We start from the raw sequence: 16,837 nt of genomic DNA, 5'->3' as shown, positions 1-16,837 counted from the left end.
TTTTGGAGTGCTCCCCTCGATCCGGAGCTCATATTTGGTACATATGTTTTGCTATGCACATTCTGTACATTTGTGACCGTTCGGGTACGGCGGGGCCCTGTCCCGTCATATGTTCATGTTCTGTTTGTAGAGGCCTGTAGTCATGTTGTGGGTCGTGGGTCCGGTCTATTTGTATATGGTTCTGGTTTGTTCGTATGTGATTCTGCTTTGCGTCCTTAAGCGGCCCGTATGCTACTATGGCCGATATGGCCCATATGTTTGTATGTATGTGTGTGTGTCTGGGCGATGTACATTCCGCCAGCTTGATTTTGATTTGATGATTTTGCACGGGCGACCGCTTAGGGCAGCATTCGTTTCTGTATTGGTATGACGTCTGTTATCCGCTATCGGTACGAACAATGTCTGTTGAATCTGGATACGTCCTAATATGACAACTCGGTTCGTAAGTTTGTTTGGGTGCCTAAGTAGGGCACCAGTCATGGCCCACGGAGCTGGGTCGTGACAAAAGTGGTATCAGAGCGGTTTGTCCTCGGAATGTCTACAGGCCGTGTCTCGTAGAGTCTTGTTTATCGGTGTGTTGTGCACCACATCTATAAACAGGAGGCTACAGGACATTTAGGATGTTTCCCTTTCTTTGGATCTTAGATCGTGCGATAGAGCTGTGCTATTAAGATGACTCTTTTCTGATCGATTGTTATATTTTTCAGTGATGCCTCCAAAGAAGGCGACGGCTGCCCAGAAGGGCAAAACAGTGCCAGAGACAGGAGAGACCAGCCGGGCCCAGAGGGTTACTAGGGCCCGCGCCCAGGTCATGCCCGATGTTGTGCCCCAGTCAGAGGGTTCTACTGTACCACTACCGCAGGGGCCGGGAGCAGCTCCACCATTAGCTCCACAGACCCCAGCTCCCCAGCCGGGTACCGAGGATAGGACGCTGAGGGAGGCCGTGCAGTTGTTAACAACGATAGTGGCAGGACAAGCTCGCGGACGCGGGCAGAGAGGTAATGATGATGATGACAGGCGTGATAGCCTGAGGGTTCGCGACTTCTTGACATGTGGCCCCCCCGAGTTTTTCGGGTCTAAGCCCGACGAGGACCCCCATGATTTTATTCGGCAGATGAGACGCGCATTGGGACTGGTCAGGGCTTCAGAGACCGAGTCCGTTGAGTTAGCCTCGCACAGGTTACGGGATATTGCTCTAAATTGGTACGAGGCCTGGGAACTGTCCAGGGGTGAGGGTGCTCCCCCAGCTACGTGGGACGAGTTTACGGCTGCCTTCCTCCGCCACTTTTTACCACCGGAGCTGCGACGGGCGAGAGTTGACCGATTTTTGCAGATAAAGCAGAGGGGTCGGAGTGTTCGTGAGTACAATCTGGAATTTGATTCTCTGGCCCGATATGCACCTACTATCGTAGCCGATATGGAAGACAGAATGCACCGATATGTGATGGGCCTGGACCGTTACCTCGTCGACAGTTGCATGGCGATGGCGTCGCAGACTGATATGGACATCGCCCGGTTGCAGGCCTATGCACAAGGCATGGAGGATCGGCATAGGGAAGAAGCGATGCCCTCGGTAGGGATTATGATAGGAGGCCGCCCAAGAGGGCCGGATCGGCGGGGTATTCGGAGATTCCCGAGGCGGATGGCCTCGACGACGATCCGACGGGTCCCTCCCACCGTCGAGGCGGGGTACACAGTCCGCCGGCAGACGTTTTGATGACGCAGGTCCGTCTGGGGCCGGCCAGAGTTCCAGAGCCTCAGGTTCCCAGGCGAGTAGAGGTCCCAGTCAGACTAGGCCACCTATGCCCCGGTGTTCGTATTGTGGGAGATCGCACCCAGGGGAGTGCTATAGGGCCACAGGGGCCTGTTTTTCTTGCGGCCGCCAGGGCCATGTTATGCGAGACTGTCCGTGGGTGGGCGGTTCTGGTGGTGCAGCACAGCCGACGAGTTCAGTTGCTGGTTCGTCATCTACACCTCCAGCTATGCGCCCTGCGGGGCGAAGTACGCCAGCACCAGCGGGCCGCGGCAGAGGCCGTGGCGGGGGTTCTGATTTTAGCGGTCCTTCGAACCGCATATATGCTTTGACTAGTCGGCAGAACCCGGAGGCACCGCCAGACGTGGACCCAGGTATATTATTACTCTTTTCTGGATGAATGTGTGTATTGACAGACTGATATCCCATTGTGTTACGTGATCTTTTTCTTTTGCGTGTTGGTAAAAGTAAGATAAAAATCCGAATGTGGTAAAATCATTTGAGATAGCTATATATACAGGCAGAAGTCGAATATAGGGAATTTGGACGGCTAAGACAGTAGACCATATAGACAGGGGATAAACGACCCCTTTAGATTAGAGTGGGACCCGCTATGAAAACTTTCCGAAAAAATTTTTTAAGACCCCGATTTGACCTGGAATTACGTGACAAAGGTTGTGTGTGGGAGTGGGCGTGACGATCCCGGCATCAAGACACTAAAATGCTTTAAAGTTTCGAGGTTAAGCGTGCTGGGGCTAGAGCAATTCTGGGATGGGTGACCCCCCTGGGAAGTGTGTCAAGAATTTTTCACAAATGTTGATATGGAGACTAAATGAGAACTTGGGGTAACTTAAGTGGAACTTGAGTGTGTGTGGGGTGATTAGAGGTCGAAAAAGAATTACACAGATTAAGACAGTCGAGATCGAAGAAAAAGAAGGAAACTTTCGTAGGTCCCTGAAGCGTTAGTAAAAGTAGTCTGACTCTGACCGCGATTCTGTACACCAGATTTCTGCGTCCCTGTTTTCAATAAAGCTCTATCTACTATACCTCTGTGTTTCTGAATCTGATCACGTTTCTGTCTAATATGCCTCTGTACGTTCGACTCCGATCACAATTCTGTCCAATATACCTCGATACGTTTGACTCTGATTTCAAATCTGTCCGATATGCTTCTGTGCGTCTGGCTCAGATCATGAATCTGTTTGGTATGATGTATGATTACGTTCCTGTCTGCTACACTTCTGTACTTCTGATTCTGGATATGACCCCGTCTGCCATACTTCTGATCTTCTGGTTCTGACAAAGATTCTGTTCGCCATATATCTTACTTGAGATTGTGCAAGCCATTAGACTAATAAGGGTTTCGAATAACCCGAATATGGCAACGTCGGACGAGGATAAAAAGGAATTAGAAACCGCATGCCTTTATGAGTGTTCAAATCAAATATGGGGATGTAGTTAGCAAGAGAACCTCCCCGGAAACGTTTATGAAATCTATAAGGCTAATGTAACATTCGAGGACGAATGTTTTAAAGGGGGGGAGGATGTTATATCCGGCGTTTTTGCGTCTTCGAAAATTTGGAAGTAACCTTGACTTGCAAGGAATGAGGTCAGGTTTGGATTTTTCTTAGTATGTGTATGCCGGTTATGGAAGTTTGAATGCGGAAACAATGGAGAAGGCCTAAGGGCAAAATTGGAATTTTGGGAATTTATTTCGGGAATTGCAAAATATGATTCATGAAGAATTGGGCTCAAAAAAAAAAAAAGAAAATTTAGGCCCAAGAGAAGGGGTGGCCGGCCAACTACTAGGCCCAAACCCATGTCTTAATTAATTTTCCATGTGCCTATTAATTATAAAAGGATCCTTAGCCTTAGAAGTTTCAAGAAAACAAAAGAAAAATCAAGAAAAAAAGAGAAGAGCCATTCGGCCCTAGGGAGAAAGGAAAAAAAAAAAGAAAGAAAAAATTCTTGGAGCTTGGTTCTTGATTCAAAAATTTGATGCTTCTTGGATTCTTACTAAGTTCGAGATTCTCTACGAAGTGATATAAATATCTTGGCAAGAAAGAGCCTCTTTTGGCAAGTGGAAGAAATTGGAAAAGGTAAGATTTTTACTTGTTATGTTGGAGGAATTATGTATATATGTTGTAGCATATGTAGAATACATGAGAATTATGAAAGTGTTGCATGCAAAGTGCAAGCCGTGTAGTGTGTGTTATGTTGTGGCCGTGTATGTGCATGGTTGTATATTGAAGATGTGTTAAATTTTATGTTGTATTCTAGTTGTGATTATGGTGGAATTCATATTGGAAATGGAAGTGGAAGGAGTTTGATGGAAGTTGAAAAAATGGATGTTGGCCGTGTGGTATGGAAATTAGAATGAAAAAAATGAATTAATTTTGTTTGATGTGTCAATTATGTTGTTATGGCCTTGTGATGTAGATGGAAGAACAATGGTCTAAGTTAACATGAAGAATTTGTTGTTAAGTTGTTGTCGGAAAGTATGCGCTTTTATATAGTTTATGTAACTATAAGAATTGAGGTTGTAAGATGCAAATGGTGATTACTATAAATGAAGTTGGAAGACAAAATGTGTTATGGAAATTTATGTTGAAAATTGGGAGTTTTAGATGAATTATGGTTTGATGGTAATTTTGTATATTTTGTGAAATAATGTGAAATGCTTCCGAATTGCGTTTGAATGGTCTTGAATTAGTAACCAAATATGAAAACGTCGATATTGGATTGAAAGTGTGAAGTTAGAATGGAAGCTAAAGCATTATGTAGAAAGAAGGACTATTTGTGTTAATATGTGTTTTTGTAGCGATTGTTGATGTTGTTGTTGGGTTGGTTGTTGTCATTTAAGCCGAGTTTGATGCTCGGGGATGTTGGATTTATAGGGGAAATGCTGCCGAAATTTCGGTAGACAAGTATGGTTTTAAGTTGAATTCATAAAAGCTTGGAACTCACATTTGGTAACAATGACCATTTGTAGATTTTTGACGAAACGGGAATCAAGATTGGACGAGCGTAAGGCATTATTAAGGTATGTAAAGCTTACCTATTCTTTTATGGCATGTCCTAGACCTACTAGGCCGAAAACGGAACCTTGAGGATAATCCTGCTCCTAGAGATCCGAGTTTGATTTTAGTTACTATTCATTCAGCACAATTGAATCAAAATGCTTGTCTTTGGATATAAGAATGCATAAATCTTCGTACCTTTCGCAAATGAATCCAAATTGCTCCGAAACTATCACGGATAACCTTATGGAACCTAACGTTGGAAATTTATGTCCGCCGCCTCGACTCGACCCTAGGTGGGCCCGCAAATTCCGAGACTTCTCTTATTTGATTTGTTTGGCTCTCTTTTCGTACGTTATGAAAAAGAAGTGTGTGCCTATGACGTTAAGGTCCGTTTGAAATGTCCGATAATGATGTTTGAAAGTTCGTTACTATGAATGATGCTAAAATTTCTGAAGATGATCTACGACATGCTTTTGAGAAAAACTGATAATCTAAAAGTCCGTAACTTCGATATCTTGGCTATGAATAACTCGACTCCTATTTTGAGCTTTCTGAAAATTATGTGTCGAATCTTGGGATTTACTTTTGATATGCATATGGTTTCTGCACTACTCCGCTCGTGCCAACTATTATGATTTCGTTCGCCGGTGCCCGGGCCGGCTTTGTGATCGTGCGCATTATGACCTATTCGGAAGTATGATGTGTTACGGTTTCCGAGACCTCGCCATAGGGCCGGTTACTGTTTATGGTGTTATGATGTGATATGGCATCTGATCTGTTATGATGATTTGATGTGTGTGTGACATTGTGATGTGTTCGGAGTTTGTACGGAGATTTGAAAACTTCTGGAGTATGATGTGTTGTGGCACCAGCGTCAGGGGGTGACCACGTTCCTCGAGCGTTATGCATGATTTTCATTTGCATTCTCGTACATTTGCATTCTCGCATGGTTTGATCCGTTACTCCGTATTTGTTCGTATCCTCGACTCCGGCCATGATTTGGATTCTTGTACCTCATGCTTTACATGCTCAGTACTTCTTTCGTACTGACCCCCTTTCTTCGGGGGTTGCGTTTCATGCCGCGCAGGTACAGACGCTTGATTGGGTGATTCTCCGATTTAGGCTTCCGATCCTGCTATTTTGGAGTGCTCCCCTCGGTCCGGAGCTCATACTTGGTACATATGTTTTGCTATGCACATTCTGTACATTTGTGACCTTTCGGGTACGGCGGGGCCCTGTCCCGTCATATGTTCATGTTCATGGGTCCGTTTGTAGAGGCGTATGTGGTCGTAGTCATGTTGTGGGTCGTGGGTCCGGTCTGTTTGTATATGGTTCTGGTTTGTTCGTATGTGATTCTGCTTTGCGTCCTTAAGCGGCCCGTATGCTACTATGGCCGATATGGCCCATATGTTTGTATGTATGTGTGTGTGTCTGGGCGATGTACATTCCGCCAGTTTGATTTTGATTTGATGATTTTGCACGGGCGACCGCTTAGGACAGCATTCGTTTCTGTATTGGTATGACGTCTGTTATCCGCTATCGGTACGAACAATGTCTGTTGAATCTGGATACGTCCTAATATGACAACTCGGTTCGTAAGTTTGTTTGGGTGCCTAAGTAGGGCACCAGTCATGGCCTACGGAGCTGGGTCGTGACACAATTTTTGCTTCAACTTGGGATCATTAACCATCATTTTTACATCATATAACGCATGACGACAACAACCAAAACACCATATAACCTTAGTCTACCATGGCTGCCCCAAAACTGCCCACACACGGCCAACACCCAACTTTCAAGATTTCATGATTTCCATCCCTTTCAACACATTACAACAACACACACAACAAGCTAAATACAATTAATTCATCACTCATAACATACAACACACATACACGGCCAAATGCCCACTTTCACGGTTCAACTTCAACATCTATACTTTCATGTTTTTCACTCATTTTCACATCCTACAATATCCACAAACCATGCATAACACATAAGAACAAAGATTGAACCATACCTTTCCTCTTCACTTCTCCACTTCGGCTAGGCTTCTTTTTTTTGCAAGAAGAGTGCTTTGCAAGCTTCAACAATCACTCTATGTTGCTCCTTACCTTCTAAGGAGTTGAGTTGCTAGAGAAAACTATTGATTTTCTTCACTTTTTTTTTCTTGGTGTTGCTCGGCTATGGAGGGAGCCGAGTGGTTTCTCCTCTCTTTCTCTCAAAGTTTCTAGAAATTTCTTGAGCACAAATGATAAAGATGACTAGTAGTCATCCCTTTTATTACATATTATAGCCTTCCATGTGGCCATGGCCCACTTCCCTTGTGGCCGGCCACATGGCTCCTTAAGCTTCATGAAATTTTTTTCCATTTTCCCCATAATTCATCTTAGGTCCCAAACTTCCTTAGTATTCCATGCCACCAACACTTGCAAGCAACTCACGACTTAAAATAGAATCGTAGTTAAAAATCTCGACTGCTCATCTCTAAGTAATCTTGTTCCTAACTTTCCGCAATTAATTCGGAATGTTGCAATATACAAAAATGCGAGGTGTAACAAATGCAATCGATGTGAGGAGTTTCCATGGGTTGGCAAGTTTCTATAGAAGGTTTGTAAAGGGGTTTAGTACAATTGCCTCTCCCTTAACCGAATTGATCAAGAAAGATGTTCCTTTTGTTTGGGGAGATGAGCAAGAGAATGCGTTTCAAGAATTGAAATCCATGTTGAGTTCGTCACCATTGTTGCAATTACCCAATTTTGAGATAACTTTTGAAGTTGAGTGTGATGCTTCTGGGGTTGGCATAGGTGGAGTGTTGATGCAAGAAGGCAAGCCATTGGCTTACTTTAGTGAAAAGCTAAAAGGGGCGTCATTGAACTACTCTACTTATGTAACATCCCGTAAATCCGAATTAGGTATGAATGTATAAATCTAGTATAAAGGTGATATTTTAGCTGTACGAATCTATTTGGGATGAACTCGGGTGATAAACAGCCGTTTTGAAGTCAAACCAAAAAGTGAAGTTCTTAAGGCCTTCTAAATTCGTCTAAGTCTAGGACAGTCTGTACTTGTGGCCTGTTTTCGGGTAGTTACCTTAGGAATTTGTGAAAACTTCCTTCTTTAAAGTTGTAGCCCTTTGAAATACCTTTCCAACGGTATATTATGGGGGTTAAGGGGACATCTGTACAAACATTTATGGCCATTTTACTGAAGGATTACAGTGCAGTCCGGTCCATATAACTTCCGCCTCACTTTTGTATAAATTCAAGCCTTGAGTTCGTTTATTTCATTATTCACAATTTCAAGCCCTAGCAACAATCCAAAACATCAAGGTAAGTCAATCCAAACCCTTCCAACTCAATTCTAACATATACTCTAATAATCTAAGCAAAAAAATCATTGTTCCTAATCTAGGGTTTTCAAAAAAACCCATCTCAAGGTTCAAGAATCAAGATTTAGGAAATCTTCTCCAAAATTCAAGTCTTTAATTCAAGATTTTGAAGCAATTAAGGTATGTATAACTTCCATCCACATGTGGGAATCTCTACGTTCTTCCCCATGCTCCGTTTCTTGATATCCATGAAGTTCAAATCCTAGGGCATTAAACCCAAAATATTGGTAGCCTGTATTTATGTATTTATGTACATGAATTTTGTATCTATATTCGTTATTGTATTCCTAATCTTCCATTACGGTTATTAGGAACCCTAGCTTAATCCATGAATCATGAATTCTTCCTCATGTGTTCTCATTATGTTTATATGAAACTTTATGATTTTATCTAGCAAGTTACAAGCATGTTTTCAAGTCAACTATATATATACATATATATATATATATATATATATATATATATATATATATATATGAACTATTGTTATTACTCATGAATCAAGAACATGTTTGCAAGACTATGACAAGTTATCTTATGAAACCATATTACAAGATATTTCATGAAACCATGTTACAAGTTATTTCATGAAATCATGTTACAAGTTATTTCATGAAATCATGATTACAAGTTATTTACAAGTTATTTCATGAAAATCATGGGCTTCTTAGCCAACTACATCATGTTCATGTTTTTGGGATTTGTTTAGTTAACCGAGAAGGCACAGATAGCCTGAAACTACGTAGCCACCGTAGGATAAGGGTTGTCAGCAAGGAGGCAACACCTTCATTATGCAGTTTGGATCCTTACATGCTTATTATTACTTAAATCTCATATCCCCGGCAAGGTGTGAGTGTTCTCGCTAGTAGGACGTAAGTACCGCATCATGTTGTCGGTTATACTATAGCATTCCCCACGTTACAAGCGATATACATGTTTATATACATGTATTTCCATTGATTCTACCGTTTTCGACTTTACTCATGTTTCATACTCATGTTCAAGTTACATTCAGTTTCAGTTCATGTCCTATACCTACGTTGTGCCATGTTCTTCATTTCAGCAGGTTTTACATACTAGTACTATTCACCATGTACTAACGTCCCTGCACTTCACGGTGCAAATACCGATTTTCAGGAGCATACACCTGTGCAGTAGGATCACCTCAGTTATCAGCTTATTGGTGAGCCCCACTCCTCTCGGGGTTCAACATGGAGTCTACATTAGTATTCAGTTTATGGTAGTCCAGGGCCATGTCCTGGTAGTTAGTATTCAGACATGTTTTAGAGGTTTCATAGACAGATATTAGTTCACGAGTCGAGTTATGCTTTCATGTTTGCAGACTATTACGTTTTCATGAATTTTTCATGCTATGAGATAATATCAAGACTTTATTCCGCAAATTACATTTTCATGATTCATTTAAATTGCATCATATAGATTATATTATTTTGATGCCCATGTTGACAAGCAAGCCATGAGGTTCGCTCGGACACATGCAAGCAAAGCCCGAGTGTCGTGTTACGCCCAGGCCATGGTTTGGGGCGTGATAACTTATGACAAGGAGTTGTTTGCACTTGTGAGGGTCTTGACCCATTAGCAACATTATTTGTGGCATAAGGAGTTTGTGATACGATCAAATCATGAATCCTTAAAAAACATTTGAAGAGCCAATCCAAGCTCAACAAGAGACATGCAAAATGGGTAGAATTGATTGAATCTTTCCCTTATGTGATCCATTACAAAAAAGGGAAGGAAAATGTGGTGGCGGATGCATTATCTAGAAGGTATGTCTTGCTAAACACTTTGACTTCTAGAATGATGGGATTTGAAAGCCTTAAGGGATTCTATTCTCAAGATCCCAACTTTAAGGCGATTTATGAGGAGTTGACCCAATGGAGGAGGGTTGATAGGTTCCAACTTGTTGATGGGTTCCTATTCAAGGATGGTAGAGTTTGTGTCCCAATGAGCTCATGGAGAGATTTGTTCATCAAGGAAGCACATAGTGGTGGAATGATGGGCCATTTTGGAGTGGCCAAGACACTTGACATTTTGGGAGAGCAATTCTATTGGCCCAAGATGCGACATGATGTTGAAAAGCTATGTGGTCAATGTTTGGAATGCAAGCAAGCCAAGTCCAAAACTCGGCCCCAAGGTATGCCCTTAGATTCGAGGACGAATCTTCTCCAAGAAGGGGAGGATGATATGAACCCAACAAGCACAAGGCCTTTCACTCGAAGTCAAGCAAGAGAACTTCAAGAGTTACAAGCCTTGTTCATGAAAAAGGATGCCTGGAGGAGATTGGACGAAAGACTTCGCGGATTTACAACGTTTGGGAGTTGGCATTGGAAGAGTTGCAAAGTGGGGAAGCGCAAAATGGCTAAAAGTGCAACTATGGGGCTAAGATTGCAATTGGAGGTCATACTTGCAAGTTATGAGGTAGAATGGCAATTGGAGGTCATAATTGCAAGATATGAGGCTTTGGATGCAATTGAAGACCCATGTGGGTATTTTTGCAAAAGAGCCACTTTAGGGCCTTTTGGTGTAATAGGAATTAGTATAAATCGCTCTTTTCATCCATTTGGAAGACTTAGCTTGAATATTGTGTGAATTTATATTTTGAGAGATTTAGTTAATAGAAAGTTTGTTTGGTTGAATATTGACTAAGTGTAATTTCTTAGTTGTGCATTGAATTGCAAGTTCCATTGAATTCATATTAGGTTGCTCATTTGTGGAATCAGTTAAGTCCTTCTTTGAATTCAAATTACTTAAGTTCTTAGGGTTGAATCAAATTGGGAGGGATTGGGTTTGATATACCCAATTTTGCCCATAGATTTAATATCCTTTGGGTCTAGTATCTATCCTTCTATCTCTTCTTTCCCAATTTTTCCAAGTTCCTTTTATTTTCTTTTGACATTTTTGAATTCTTAGAGTTTCCTTAGGTTGAATTCTATCAGGTTACCATCAAATTTGTATGAATCCCAGAGATGAGTGGAAAACAACATTCAAGACAAAATTTGGTCCATGTGAATGGTTGGTGATGCCTTTTGTTCTCACTAACGCTCCCAGTACTTTCATACATTTGATGAATCATGTGATGAAACCTTTTATTAGCAAACTCGTCGTTGTTTACTTTGATGATATTTTTGTGTAAAGTAAGACCATGAATGAGGATGTTGATCATTTGAAATGTGTGTTTGAAGTGCTCAGGCAAAAACAACTCTATGCCAATGTGGCAAAAAGCCCTTTTTGTGTTGATGAAGTTATTTTCTTGCGTTTTGTTGTGAGCTCAAGGGGCGTTGAGATAGATGAATCCAAAATACACGCTATTAATAATTGGCCAACTCCTAAATCTATCGGTGATATGAGAAGCTTTCATGGATTGGCTAGTTTCTATAGGCAGTTTATTAAGGGATTTAGCACCATAGCCGCTTCCTTGACCGAGGTAATCCGAAAGCGTAAACCTTTTTCTTGGGGTGAGGAGCAAGGAAAGGCTTTTGAGACTTTGAAAGCTATGCTTAGCTCCGCACCATTGTTGCAATTACCCAATTTTGAGAAAATGTTTGAAATTGCATATGATACTAGCAAGTAAGTATCAGTGGCATTCTTATGCAAGACCAAAAACCCATTGCCTATTTTAGTGAAAAGCTTAAAGGTGCGTCTTTGAACTATTCCACTTATGATCTTGAATTGTATGGTTTGACTAGAGCATTGTGTAATTGGAAATATTATTCGTGGCCAAAAGAGTTTGTCATTTAGACCGATCATGAGTCATTGAAACACATTAGGGCCCAAGGAACGTTGAACAAAAGGCATGCCAAATGGGTTGAATTTCTTGAAACTTTCCCTTATTTAATTCAATACAAAAAGGGAAAAGAAAATATGTATGTTTTGATTAATACTTTGTCTTCTAAATTGATGGGGTTTGAAAGTAAAGACATTTTATCCCACAGACCTAATCTTTGCAAAAATCTTTCTAGATTGTGAAGAATGGAAAAGGGAAAGGTGACTTAGGGATAGATCTTCTACTCCTTATTATAAATTTAACGGTTTCTTATTTATGGACAAGAGACTTTGTGTGCCTATGAGCTCTTGAAGGGAAGTTTTTCTGAGGGAGGCACACAATGGGGGTTTAATGGGTCATTTTGGAATTGACAAAACTATGGGGATCCTTGAAGAAAAATTTCATTGGCCTAAAATGCATAATGATGTTGCTAAAATTTGTGGTCAATGTGTTGAATGTAGAAGTGCTAGATCTAAGCTCCTTCCCCATGGATGTTATACCCCTCCCCCCATCCCTCAAAGTCATTGGCTTGACATTTCTATGGATCTTGTGTTGGGTTTTCCAAGGACTAAAAAAGATAGCATTTTTGTTGTTGTTGATCGATTCTCAAAGATGGCTCATTTTATTGCGTGTCATAAATGTGATGAAGCCTCGTATGTTGCATCTTTGTTTGTTGAGAATGTAGTCAAATTGCATGGTATTTCCAAGACCATTGTTTGTCATCGGGACTCTAAGTTCCTTAGCCACTTTTGGAAGGAATTGTGGGGGCAACTTGGAACAAGATTGTTGTTTTCTACTTCTTGTCACCCCCAAATCGATGGCCAAACAAAAGTTGTGGATATGACTTTGGGTTCTATGTTTAGGGCCATGGTCAAAGGGAATTTAACATATTGAGAAGACCAATTGCCTTTAGTTGAATTTTCATATAATCAAGTCATTCATAGTACTATTGGCATGTCTCCCTTTGAGTTTGTTTATGGTTTTAACCGACTAACCCCTCTAGATCTCACATTTTGTCTCAAATGTTGTTTTGAGTTTAGATGGAAACAAAAGGGCCGAATTCATAAAGAAATTGAATGAGAAGGTGATACTTCACTATGAGAAGAAGAATCAAGACATCGCCAAAAGGGCAAACAAGAGGTGAAAGAGAGTTGTGCTTAAACCAAGAGATTGGGTTTGGTTATACTTCTGGAAGGGAAGGTTCCCAAACAAGATGAAGACCAAGTTGATGCCAAGGGAAGATGGTCCGTTTGAAGTACTTGAGAGGCTCAATGACAATGCATACAAAATAGAGCTCCCTCCGGAATATCAAGTCACAATACCTTCAACGTTTGTGATCTTTCTCCTTTTGATGTTCATGATGGCGATCCCTTAAATTTGAGGAAAAATTCTCTTCAAGAAGGGGAGAATGATCAATCCAAGTTGAATCAAGGTTGTTTACGAGGAGCCAAGCCTGAGACCTTCAAGCTTTACAAGGGATGTTCATAAAGATGGATGTGCTTGAGGATGCCTTCCTAGGGGTCCCAAGTGTTGAATATTACGTGGAAAGACGAAGTAGCGAAGGAAGGTGAAAAAGACACCACTCGCGAGATACAGGTGGGCCCTGCGAGCCGCACCTGAGCCGCAGAGGATGACAGACAACCGACTTTGGTTATTTTTGCAAAAATGGAAAGTGTAAATTTTGGGCCGTCTTGTAATAATCTATCCTAAACTATACATAGCTAGCTTAGGTCATTTAACCCTTTAGATTATGTTGAATACCGTTGTTATTCTCTTGAGATAGTTTGAGTTCTTGTTGAAGCCATTGATTGAACCTTTATTTATAAAAGTGAATTGCTTGGGAGTCTAATTCCCTTGAGGTTTATCTTATGGTTTAGGTGCTTGTTTAGATTCCATAGTTGAAGGTATTGATTTTAATACAGCCTGTGCTCTCATTTTTCCCATTCTTGTGTCTATCTAGCTATCATTTAATTTCTTATTGTTAATTTCTTTCCGCATTTGATATTGTATAACTCGATGTAGTATTTATTTCAATGTTCAAACTTCACCAAATTTGTCACACCCCAACTTGATAGGGCATGATGGGCACCCGACCCTTACTTAGGGCCGAGTGAACCCGCTGACTCTCATTATACTCATAATCTTACTGGACTCTTAAATTAGGAAATGAGTGCATAATGAAAGCTTTTCAAAGAACAACACGCTTTTCGTCTTTCTCAATTCAAGTAAAATCGGTAAACATATGAAATCTGTAATATAATGCATAATGATACATCGGCTTACAGAGCCACTTACAAGACTGACTTGTTACATACGTGACTCTGTCTGCAAAGTCTCTAACATAACTCAAGATACCATAACATAGATACTCTGACTCGGCAGCACTACGGGAGGAAATGGAGCTCGCCAATCCGGGCGAACATCTTCTACTAATATCCTACTATATATATACACCGCGTGGCACGAAACGCAGCCCCGAAGAGTGGGTCGGTCGCGGAATATGTACTGAGTATGTAAAGCACGGAATACAGTAAATAGAATCGTACTGAAGTAAAGAGTATAAAAAAAATAGTACCGAACCAGAAAACCACAAGGCTTGCCTTTGGAACATAAACCATGCATGTCAATATCATATCCAATTCATTATGGGACTCAGAAACATAAGTGAATAATCATCTTGTACATATGCATATATAACGTGTCCCGGCCCTCCCGTAACGGACTCGGTAAATAAAATCATCGTATCATCATGTCATCATATCATCATATATACATATACCGTACCCGACCCTCTAGTGAGGGACTCGGTGAATAGAATCATCGCATCATCATATATATATATACCGTACCCGGCCCTCTAGTGAGGGACTCGGTGAAGTAATCACATATATACCGTACCCGGCCCTCTAGTGAGGGACTCGGTGAGGAGAGATCCCGTCTCCATCACGTGTACATCATACTCGCCCATCCCGTGGGCCGGCGCCATCATCACATCATCATATATATACCGTAGCCAGCCCTCTAATGAGGGACTCCTATGAACAATGCAATGAACTCGTGCACGAATACATACCCGGCCCGGGACTCGGTGAAAGATGTAACAACAGCTCGCACGAGCAGAGTAGTGAGAAACCGTATGCACATAAATCATCTTTTAAGACTCGATAGGTAAGCAGACAAATCAACGCTCGACTATCAAACGATAGTCGCACTTAGACTCTTGAAATATCATTACGAAATATGTCACATAGCGTCACGAGGATCATAAACATATATCAAGCCAATCCGAGCCCGCCTATGAAAGTTACGGCATTATTCATTATAGAATTCTCTACGAACATATCATAGCAATCCGAGACCATATATGAAAGTTAGGGACATTATACGTTATAGAACACTTTAGGAATAAAACTCTTTATGCAACATTCATTATCCAGACATACAAAAGACTCGAGGGAAATAGCTCGACAACATTAAGAGCGAGGATATCAAGAAGTGAATAAGAATCGTAGACATGCTCGGATCTTAAGAGTAGAGTTACCCCAAGGCTCGTATCGTATCATACTTACATCTAGGACATGCCAAAAGAAAGAAAGGATAGGCTTTACATACCTGTTCCACCTCTTATTAGCTGTCACACCCCGACCTTACTAGGGTGTGATGGGCACCCGACCCTACATCCGGAGCCGAGCGAACCCACAGACTTTTATTACGCAGATAAATTTTTTTCCTAATAAAGATAAAATACAAAATACAACTTTCAGAAATAACTATTTTCGTTGCTTTCAAATTACATAAACTCTGTAGTCAAACAGAACCAACACATATAACGTATCGGCATGGGCCGCTTACAAATTCCGACAACCAACACCCACGACGCCGTCTCGCAAAGTCTCTAAATACGTATCCGTAAATCATAACGGACAAACTCGACTCGGCGAAAGATTCCGGGGAAATTTGGAGCTTGCCATCTCCGCCGGAACATCTTCTATAATAACTTCCCAAGGTGCGTCCGGGAGTACTGCGCGGCATGAAACGATCCCCGAAGAAAGGGGGGTCGAGTACGGAATATGTACCGAGTACGTAAGGCATGCAATACGTAGAAACAAAACTACAATCGAAACGGACAAAACTATCGGTACATACGTTACTCGGCTTAGCATTTAATTCATACATACCTGTTTCATATACTAAAAAGTGTACAGAAAATAAATGAATCAACCAGTATACCAAAAATGCTTATTTTGCAATCACCGATCGCATGTCCGAAGAGGTACAAAAAATACAGAACGCACGGGTGATGTCACACGTCGACGGAGTACGTAATGTACGTAATATTCGATAAAATCATATATCGGACGGAATGCCGAACATACGGAATATTCGATTGTATCATATAACGAACAAACTACGAACATACGTAATGTCTCCAGATACCGACATATATCGGACGATGTAATACGAATGCACGGAATGCTCGATGATATTATATACCGCATATGCATAGAACGTGTCCCGCCCTCGTATAAGGGACTCGGTGAGTAGGATCATATATAAATGTACTCATATGTCATATATGCAAATAACGTGTCCCGCCTTTGTTAAGGGACTCGGTAATGTAGAATCATGCGGATCGAATCCCGTGCCAAATATACATAACGTGTCCCGCCCTCTACGCGGGTCTCGTGGATAATATCAAATGCCATCCTGGCCGCCATCCCCGTATCATCATAAACATACACAGATAACGTGTCCCGGCCCGCAAGTACGATGGACTCGGTGAATAATGCAATGAGATGCGCACGAGAACATGTCCTGGCCCGGACTCGGTGAATCGAATCATACCGTAGAGTACGCACGAGAACATAACATGCCCCGGCCCGGAC

At 41.5% G+C, this 16,837-nt stretch overlaps 1 protein-coding gene across 1 annotated transcript; it reads left to right on the top strand.

Annotated features, from left to right (window-relative positions):
- Window positions 1-11,330: 11,330 nt before the first annotated feature.
- On the top strand, window positions 11,331-11,755 carry LOC132046067 (uncharacterized mitochondrial protein AtMg00860-like; the record flags this gene model as incomplete). Its single annotated transcript, XM_059436611.1, has 1 exon — window positions 11,331-11,755. A coding segment is annotated over exon 1 (425 nt), but the record flags the coding sequence as incomplete, so codon positions are not given.
- Window positions 11,756-16,837: the final 5,082 nt, after the last annotated feature.

The sequence above is a fragment of the Lycium ferocissimum genome, unplaced genomic scaffold, assembly GCF_029784015.1.
Source record: "Lycium ferocissimum isolate CSIRO_LF1 unplaced genomic scaffold, AGI_CSIRO_Lferr_CH_V1 ctg9253, whole genome shotgun sequence".
Classification (NCBI taxonomy): Eukaryota; Viridiplantae; Streptophyta; class Magnoliopsida; order Solanales; family Solanaceae; genus Lycium; species Lycium ferocissimum.
Note: the sequence above shows the minus strand (reverse complement) of the source record. Positions and strands in the feature narration are given on the sequence as shown.